General features: G+C 42.3%; 1 protein-coding gene across 4 annotated transcripts; it reads right to left on the bottom strand.

Moving 5' to 3' along the window:
* Positions 1 to 3933: 3933 nt before the first annotated feature.
* Positions 3934 to 9280, bottom strand: zc3h14 (zinc finger CCCH-type containing 14). Of its 4 annotated transcripts, none has more exons than XM_020097795.2 (17): positions 9121 to 9280; positions 8769 to 8811; positions 8572 to 8686; positions 8413 to 8453; positions 7564 to 7735; positions 7141 to 7456; positions 6871 to 7037; positions 6512 to 6612; positions 6243 to 6401; positions 5949 to 6026; positions 5608 to 5764; positions 5305 to 5510; positions 5073 to 5211; positions 4844 to 4983; positions 4640 to 4722; positions 4440 to 4546; positions 3934 to 4158 (listed from the first exon to the last, which is right to left on the bottom strand). In XM_020097795.2, exons 1-17 carry the CDS (start codon positions 9154 to 9156, stop codon positions 4155 to 4157), a joined length of 2064 nt encoding a protein of 687 aa, XP_019953354.1. In that variant the 5' UTR covers positions 9157 to 9280; the 3' UTR covers positions 3934 to 4154. The 4 variants fall into 4 exon arrangements, with proteins under 4 accessions (XP_019953354.1, XP_069371663.1, XP_019953352.1 ...); XM_069515562.1 differs by having other exon boundaries at positions 4640 to 4719; XM_020097793.2 differs by having other exon boundaries at positions 6871 to 7040; positions 9121 to 9279.
* Between the last annotated feature and the right edge of the window lie 339 nt (positions 9281 to 9619).

Raw genomic sequence — 9619 nt, 5'->3', positions numbered from 1 at the left:
GATCATAATTATTCATCGCCATTTACATACATCACCTCGTCCGCTGACATGATTTGCACCTCAGGTCCCTTCAGGTAGATTTTCATCGGCAATGGTTGTGACTCCCATGATCCCACTTGCTTCACAAGGTTTTCGGACGAGGGCTTGAGAGACCCCTATTGGCTTTGTACTGTAAGTTGAAGTGACGTCAAGGCGATGGGGTGCTCAGATGCTTGATTTGTATCCTTTTTGATCCATAAAGTCTATAAATGTTGCCATGATTTCCAAGATGTGTACATATATTTTACAATTTATTTTTATTTATCTGTCATTTAATTTATTTCAATGAAATATTGGCACCTTTGTTATCTATTCCATCATATCAGCTTTTTAACTCTCAGCACTGTGTGTTATCAAAGAGAATACAAACATACATCCTGAAGACAATTCAGTAAAAGTGACAATCGTGAACTGAACTTTAAATAAATGTGATGGTTGTCACGCTTCATCTTCAGGCCTCATTTACTTGGAAAAACCCACGAAGTGTCATTTCTTTAGATAGCAAACAGTTCTTCTCTCTTGTCCTCTCTTCCTTGGAAATGAAAGTGGGAGTTTTCAATAATTATTAAAAAAAGTGAAGAAAGTGTTGATGCTGATGATTGTACAAACACCAACAGTGACACATGTATTGAGTTTAACCTCAAAACAAAGGCCATTAATGAGTCATGGCAGACGTGTAAAGTCCAGTAAGAAGCTGTCTTTTTTTTCTTTACCTCATAAACAGTATTATGTTAATATGAGGTTATTTTAACATCTTATATACCACTAAATTATTTGATGACTTTTTAAACTTATTTTTGACCAATATCTTGATATTTGATTTGGAGCTGAAATAATGGTAATTAGATTGCTGCAGGCATAGCTTATGATATATGGTTTATATCAGCTGCAAATATTTCCTGTAAATAGCACGTGTGACCTCGTGGGGACCTGGTAAACTACATGGTGGTAAATTTCCCTCCTTGCATTGTGTCATATTTAACTATTTTTATGTTAAGTTGTCTTAAATTGTTCTTTGATGGAGAGTTACTTAAAAATTACAGACCTTGAAGCCACTGAACTCTTTCAAATGTTGTATTAATTTAAATATTATTGTATGAATTTGGTCCAAAAACTATATTTTATTCAGTCTGTAATTCACATAGGATTCAATGAGTCTGATTTGAAATGATCACATCTACAAGCAAGACTGTGACGACAGCACGTCTTCAGTGTATGAAAGTTACACAAATGACAGTGAGTGATGAGAATCTGTCATGTTACACATCTATGGTCTCTAGCACTGGTTTATTATTTGAATGGACATAAACACACAAGACAACTCCTTGTATATCAGTGATGTAGAAATAAAGGTTTGTTTCATTACATGAGTATAAGTGTAGAGAGAAGTACAGTTACAATTGTCAGTGTGTGTGTGTGTTGTGTGTCTCTGAGTGTAAAAGACTGAGTCTCGCTGTGTTACTCAGGCTGCACTACAGCGTCTATTCACAGGCGCGATCCCACTACTGAGCGGCACGGGGGCTTTGACCTGCTCCGTTTCCGACCTGGACCGGTGCACCCCTCCTTAGACGACCTGGTGGTCCCGGGCTCCCCCGGGAGAACCATATCGATACCGAACTTAGTGCGGACACCCGATCGACACAGTCCGCTGCAGCTCAGAGCTCCTGAGCTCAATCGATCCTCCAGCCTCAGTCTCCCGGTAGCTTGGATTACAGGCGCGCGCCACCGCTCCCGACGAGGAGATCACACACTCACAGAGCTTTGAATGGGACTGACGTCACGTCATCACGGAGCACTGCAGCGGCCTCTGGTGGCGGAAGATAAAACTGCAGCTACAGTGAGGAAGATGATCGATCACTGATAAAGTGACATCATGGTATTGATCTAATCTGATCATAAATAAGTGGATTCATTTGTTTGTTCTCAACACTGATGTAACTTTAATGTCCTTCACCAAACAAAAGAATAAAAATACATGTTGATGGATCAGTTGTTCAAATCCAGGATATTTTCCATCACATTCTTTAGCTGAGGTTGATTTGTTCTTAATCTGACTGTGAACATTACACAACATGAATACATAAACACACTCTGCATTGATACTTAAACCTGAAGTAATAAGTATTAATATGAGAATCAAAAAACACATTGTCAGATGAAACATTTATGTCTTAGAGATAAACAATAATATTATTTATAATATTCTAAAACTTTGTAAGCTGTCAAATAAGATTGAACTACTGAATATGAGACATAAAAAGCCACTGGTTATAACACAGCCTGTCTGTCTACCATTTACTGACACTTTTATTTGATTGAACAACAAAAGACCTTCTGGCAAATCCAGTGAGGAATATTTTGGATTAATAGAATAAATAACAGTGAAATAATCATTCAACCTCTAAGATTGAGTCACTATCGTGAACATATGAAGTCAAGTTATCACAATGGGCCTGTGTGTTTTCAAATTCCTTTAAATCAACAATGGCCAGAAAACTTTTACTGGAAATAAAAACAGTGAAGTATTTTTCTAATAAAATCCAGGAGATTTTAAGACTTTTGTTAGTGATAAACTTAATGTTTGAGGAATCTGTCCCTGCAGGACATGAGTATAAGTGTTGAGTGGTTGTTGTTGTAGTAGGTGTTGTCCTCCAGGTGGAGGCGCTGTAGCAGCAGCAGAGCTGCAGGTTAGTGCAGGTTTAGCTGGAACAAGAAGATGAAGCAGCAGAGCTGAAGCTGTTGTGTGATGTCAACATGTGATGTCAGTGTGTGTGTGTTGTGTGTCTCTGAGTGTAAAAAGACTGAGTCTCGCTGTATTACTCAGGCTGCACTACAGCGTCTATTCACAGGCGCGATCCCACTACTGAGCGGCACGGGGGCTTTGACCTGCTCCGTTTCCGACCTGGACCGGTGCACCCCTCCTTAGACGACCTGGTGGTCCCGGGCTCCCCCGGGAGAACCATATCGATACCGAACTTAGTGCGGACACCCGATCGACACAGTCCGCTGCAGCTCAGAGCTCCTGAGCTCAAACGATCCTCCAGCCTCAGTCTCCCGGTAGCTTGGATTACAGGCGCGCGCCACCGCTCCCGACGAGGAGATCACACACTCACAGAGCTTTGAATGGGACTGACGTCACGTCATCACGGAGCACTGCAGCGGCCTCTGGTGGAGGAAAATAAAACTGCAGCTCCAGTGAGGAAGATGATCGATCACTGTGACAACATGTGAACATATTCAATGACGCTACTCTCTGATAAAATTTCACAATATCTGAGTTGAATTTTGATTATGATCATAATCACGAATGATTCCAGTTTATTACTTTCTTTTGATTTTCCACACGTCACAGGCAAACACATATACCATAAAAATGTAATTGCGGCAGTGCTGGTGTTAGATCAGACTGTATGTGTGCAGTTCATCATAAGTGGGTTTGCTCTTGCACTGTTTTAAATACACTAACATCTGCTGTACCATCATTTTACAGGCTATGTTAATCTAATGCACAAATTCAGTTATGTACAGTATGTTGTAGACGAATGAATCAATGACAGAATACAACTGCAGTGTTTCTGGTGTCATTATTCCAAACAAAGCATAACTAGATGTGTTAGATAGATTCAAAAACACACGACTTCACATTTAAGTCACTTGGGCAGTATATTCATAAAACTAGTTTTTATCAGTGCAGCAGGATATTATGGTTTCTCAGTGGGCAACCCAAGCCTTATCTTTACAATGGGGGAAGTAAATCAAATTTGAGCTGACTAGAGGAAATAATATCTCACAAACAGCTTTTTCATTTTATGTTACATACAAAATTCATTAAATTATATGTTTGTGCTTTATCATCTGCTACTTCAACTACTACTACAAATGACAAGATAAATATTCAGTGTAGAGCATTTTAATGTTTTTAGATCATCAGCAAAAATCTGACTGTTCATCTTACAAAACACTTTTTCTTACAAACAAAGTTCAAACAATCCAATAAAATAAGATAAAATAAAACAAAACAAGGCCAAGAGAGAGCAACACGATAACTCAGACACAGATCCAGAAAATCTTCCACAGCTTCACATCCTGATCGTCGGACTTCTTGCCAGACTTAATTAACTGTGAGAGAGAAAGACAGAAAACGTTTAGTGGTTTGTTTATAATCTGCATTCCAAAATAAAATGACTTCATTTTTATTACTGTAATTCTTGGCTTCAGTTTCCTTGTTTTAAATGATTCACTGGTTCAAGCCTTATATGTTAGCAGAGCTTAATACTTGTGGTCCGGAGGAAATTCCATGATGCAGAAGAATTTATACTCATCTAATATAAACTACAAGCTCAGGCCGTATGGACTCATTCAATGGGAGTTTAACATTAAATCATCTCCGTCTGTTTAACCTGCTCTGTGCTTTTGTCCACTTCAGGGCGTGTCTTGGAGGCACTGATGTGTTCGGGTGGTAGAAGGTACATCCGACTCGATTACACTGAGCTGCAAAGCGACAAGGCTGCAGGAAAGAGTAAGACAATTCAGAATGGCTCAGACTTGAAACAACATTTTTTTTTTAAAATATGAACAACTGCGTTTAAGAATGCTTTACCTTGGGATGATAAAACGGGCAGTCCATCTTCTTGCAGTCTGGGAAGAAGCGGCACACACTCGTGGTTTGCACTGGCTGCACTGCTGGGAACACACACAGTCCAGTTAGAGAAGCAGCAGGAAATTCTACAAACTGCACGCGACTGCAAATCTAAAATCTGATTTATAATGGTGCCTGGTGGTGATATAATGACAGTTTGAGTACCTGGCTTTGGCGGAGGGGCAGCTGGGCCTCTGCGGCTCACATGAGTGAAGGGACAGTCTGGCTTTGAGCACCTGGCATCGTATTTACAATTAGGGTGGACGAAGAGGCATTTATCCCCAAACCTGCAGCTGGGAAATGTTCTTCAGGGACAAAAAGGGACAAAAACAATTATGACAACTGAGTCTGAAATCAATGATCCTCTTTTCAGATTATTAACAGGATCACTCACTTGCACTGTGTCGTCGGGTGATGGTACGAACACTCATCTCCACTTTTACACACCGGCCAGAACTTGCAACGCTCCAGAACTTTCTGTTTCTTTAAAGGGACGGCGTCGTCGTCCATCATCTCCACATCCATCACATCATCTATCAAAAGAAGTGAAGAAGTGTTTAGAAGTATGAAATCTATTATCATTTGCCATATTAAAATACATTTATGTTTCTAAAGCCACCACACACCCTCTGTTGACGTGATCACTCCTTGTAGTCTGTGAAGGACGCTGACTTTAGGCTCCCTGTTGACATGGACAGACGCCTCAGTGACTTTTTTGGGAGGATTCACTTCATCCATCTCCATTTCACACTCTGCTAGATTCCCCAGTGGACTCGGTACTCCGTCTAATGTCACTATAAACTTAGGGCTGGAAGAGTCACCCCTCTCCTTACTAAAATAAAAAAGAGGACAAAATAAAATATGACAATTCAGCATTCAAGGACACAGATTTTGGAGTAGCATACTCTAATGTGTGTTTGTGTGTGTACCTGGCCTGGACAGTGCGTGGTAAGGCAGAATACACTTCCCCTTTGACCTGAAGATGCTGCTGAGTTGTGGTCTGAGATTCTTCCAGTTTAGGTCGACTCACTATGAAGGAGCGAGTATCAAAGGTCTTTGCATCACTGCCGGCAGGAACCTCCGCGACTGGAGGCACGGCACAAAATGCAGACACATCACAGTGTAATGCATCACAGAGGACACTCCATTAGAACATGTCATGAGACATTTATTATTAATTACTATTTTTAAATGGTCTAATTTTAGTTAAAATTATAAGAAACTGCAGCACTTTTCCAAAAATGTTGCTGAGAAAAAAAAAAAGACTTACCGTAGTGGCTCTGCTCTCTTGCATCATTGCGCTGTGCCAAGTCCAACTGGAGGCGTGAAGCTAAAGATCTTGTTGGAGCTGGAAAATGTTTCAGGAAAAATCAAAAAATTGACCAGACTTAATTTCTAATCTTAAAAGCACCTTGAAACCATCACAATGATAAGCATGAATATTCAACAATGTGAGATAATCCAAGTACAAGTTTATCAATGTTTACTATATTTAAGTTAACAGTGTCTTTGGACAGCAGGGTGTAGAAAGCAGTGCTCAGTAACCAGCACCCAGCATGTCTACCTGATGTTCTTGAAGGAGGCAGCGCTGCAGAGGTGTAGGCCGGCACCCTGGGAGCAATACTGTGGAGGTGATCCTGAACCAGTTGGATGGCTGCCGTCATCTCCTCGTTGCTGGCCAAGCGGGTGCGAGGCGCCACAGGGACAGTCTGCCTCTGTGGAACTGTGTGGGAGGAGAAAGGTCAGCGTCAGGAAGCGGTAATGACAACTGAGATAAACGGCTGGGAACGCACAGAATGTTCCTGACCAGGTGTCTGGCAGTAGGAGACGTACTTGTGGGGTAGGCTGTGGTTTTAGTGATAGAGTCTTGGGCCTCAGAGATGGCCTTCAGTATCAGATTCCTGTTGGCTTGCTTGGCTGGAGGCAGAGTGGGTCTGAAATAACAGTGAAGAATGTGAAGTGCATGAGTGAAGAGAACAGGCTTGTGTTTTGAGCACACACAGGTTATGATCATCACCCCATGAAAAACATGTAGACATGTCTAATATCATATCTACTGCAGTGTAAAATAACATTCGCTTCACATATGGATTCCAACTGGATGCAAGTCCCAAGGACATTTATGAAATCACCATGCTGGTGTGCCCTTAAGTTACATAGTGCAGACCATATAAAGTTGTTAAGTGTCATACTTGCGCTCTGGTTTGGAGGGCAGAGACACTCTACTGGACAGCCCTCTTCCTCCGTAGCTCGACTCCTCCTCCTCCTCCACGTCATCATCGCTGTCCTCATCGGCTGCTCGGTTCACTCGCACCACCGAACTCGCCACTGGCGCCTTACGCTTCCGTGTCAACTCCTCCTGCTGAACAACCAGTAATATTATGAATCTTTTGATTTTGTCAATAAGAAAGGCAAAACACCTGAATGAAGTCTTGCGACTACGCCCTGACTGAATCACATACCTTATTGGTTCTGGAGGTTCTGCTGCTTCTGCCGTCCTGCTGCCTGCTGTGAGAGGATCCTTCTGAGGACCGAAATGTGTCAGCAGAGCTAACTAATGAAAATTTGCTGTGACCCGGTCTGTAGATTTCAGCTGTGGGTCTACTAGCTGCACCACGTGTCCGACCATGGTTGGAGCCTATTTCCACGGGGTCGTCAGCAATGAGGTCATCATCCATCTCCGGTTTGATGTCGATAACAGCCTCCGAGGGGATCGGCTCTATGAGGGGTTTAACAGCGGAGGTAAGTCGAGAAGAAGTCCTCTCCAAGGCCCCTCTCCTAAACACAACCAGATACATGTTAGCAGTTTTCATTTACAGAATCTGCTGTGTAGGCCAAGCATGAAAACAAACACATCCTTGCTTTGATAAATTCACAGTTAGCACCTGCTTTCGTGGGCAGAACTCGATACACTTGCTTCCGTCCGATCAGAGTGAGAGCTGGACACGGTCAGGAACTTCAGCTCATCCGTCCTGCTGTCTTCGCTTACAAATAACTGGCTCTTCCCAGCCACAGAGCTGCCATCAGACTGATTTTGATCTTTGAACGATGGAGGCTCTACAATAAACATGCAGGCAATCAGGAGAAAAAAACATGAATTACAGGGAATATCCAAGGCCACATATCAGAACAGAGGCCCTGTTCAAACATCAGCCCTGAGAGATCCGATAACAATTGGGCAGCAGTGAGTTTTTCTGTTATTTAAAATACGTCCTGAATATGCCCTCTGTGACCACTTGAGATCGGATGTCTCGGCCCTGCTCTATATGCAAATAATCATGTACATAGTTTGTGCCATGGTGTGTGTGTGTGTGTGTGTGAAGTGGAGTCAGGGGGGGCCGAGTGAGTCAATGCGTGTAGAGCTACTATGAAAATTTGAAAATAAATCATTACGTGGTGATCAGTGTTTATATTGTGGCCACAAACAAATGTATGGACACTGAGAAGCCTAAAATTTTGTTTGAATGTGACAGAGGAAGTCAGCAGAGCAGGCAGCCTTTTATTTGAGGGCAAGAACACATTTGTGTCTCCAAAGTGAAAAGGCTGTGGTCACGTGCATCCATCTCCGAATGTGGTCTGAGTGATCGGATCTCGAGATGCACTGAGGACACATTTGGGTGCGTTCAGACCTGAACTTAGCACTTGTTATTGGATCATTCAGGGTGGATGCTAATGCCTGAACAGGGTAATAGGTATGTTGCCCTTTAGCAAATCTTGAACAGCGACAGACTTACCGACTGCAACTGATCGCAATTTCTCCAGGACGCCGTGCAGCCTACAAGAAATCAACAAGTTCATGTCAAAGACTGATAAAAACCAGAGCACGACTTTACACAAAGAAGTGCACGCTCTTTGTAAATAAAAGGTGGAAGTGTGGTGACTGTGATCATTACCAGGCTGTGAACTTAATCGTGTTGTTCCCAAGGAAAAGGGAGAGATCGTCAGCCATCTGCTCGGAGGTCTTTTTGTTTGCCACCATCACCATGATGTAGTCAGGAAGCTCTTCATCTGAATGAGAGAAGAAAACAAACTCATGAAGCATGTGACCACGAGGCTGTGGTCTCTGACAGCAAAACACACATTAACTTACCAATGTAAGCACCGAGCTCTTGAAGCTTCCCCTTGATGGCAGCCTGCAAAAGACGAGGGGAGACTTTACAGAGCAGATCTACTAGGTTCTGTGGGTTGGGTTAGCTGGACTGGGCCCGGTAACGTTACAGGGTTTTTAAATAACAATGACAAAAGCTGCCGGCACGAACGTAAAGCTCCGCTCTGACTTATCTGTCGAAACCTTTTCTGCTCGACCTCGCTACCATTCTGCTCGACTCACACGCTAAGCTAGCACGCTAACGTTAGCAGCGAGCCTCTGTGGCAGGCTGACCGTACAAAGCACCGGCGAGTCCGCGTTCAACGACTCCCACTCGGCCCGCTGTGATACTCACTCTTATCTTCTTGCTGATCTCTGTCCCGATTTCCATGTCTGTCGTTTTATTCGAGCCAAAAAGTCATGAAAACGAGGAACTGTTTTGTTTGAGCTTCACCGCTAATGGCTAGGAAGGAGTGCGACGTAAAACCACGTGACTAAAGACGGCAGCCGAAGAGGGACAAAAGTCTCTCTGTCCGTCTGTCTCGAATGTCATTAACGTCGGTGCGGAAAAAAATAAATAAGTGTCTGTTTTCATCATTAATTGACATGTAAAAGGAAGAGTGCATACTTTATACAAATAAAATGTAAAACGTACTTCATTAAATTACTTTAAGAACAGCTCAAATATAGAAAAGATCATGTGTTTATTCAAACCTACATCTACATCACCACCACCAGGATTGTCTTATAGCAATTTATTTGGTTTGTATGTTTCTGCTTTAATATAAAAAGTAAAGTCACTCTGTGTTGGTGCGTCAGTTCTCCTTGAATTAAATTAATTAATTAATAATAAA

The sequence above is a fragment of the Paralichthys olivaceus genome, chromosome 19 (genome assembly GCF_024713975.1).
Source record: "Paralichthys olivaceus isolate ysfri-2021 chromosome 19, ASM2471397v2, whole genome shotgun sequence".
Classification (NCBI taxonomy): Eukaryota; Metazoa; Chordata; class Actinopteri; order Pleuronectiformes; family Paralichthyidae; genus Paralichthys; species Paralichthys olivaceus.
Note: the sequence above shows the minus strand (reverse complement) of the source record. Positions and strands in the feature narration are given on the sequence as shown.

Bases quoted from the DNA above. Each gene is read 5' to 3' on its own strand.
- zc3h14 (XM_020097793.2), bottom strand. From the start codon at position 9,156: ATGGAAATCGGGACAGAGATCAGCAAGAAGATAAGA. The intron at 8,687-8,768 runs GTAAGTTAATGT...TCTCTCATTCAG, and splicing joins AGAGCTCGGTGCTTACATTG to ATGAAGAGCTTCCTGACTAC. The intron at 5,511-5,607 runs GTACACACACAA...TTTTTATTTTAG, and splicing joins CCACGCACTGTCCAGGCCAG to TAAGGAGAGGGGTGACTCTT.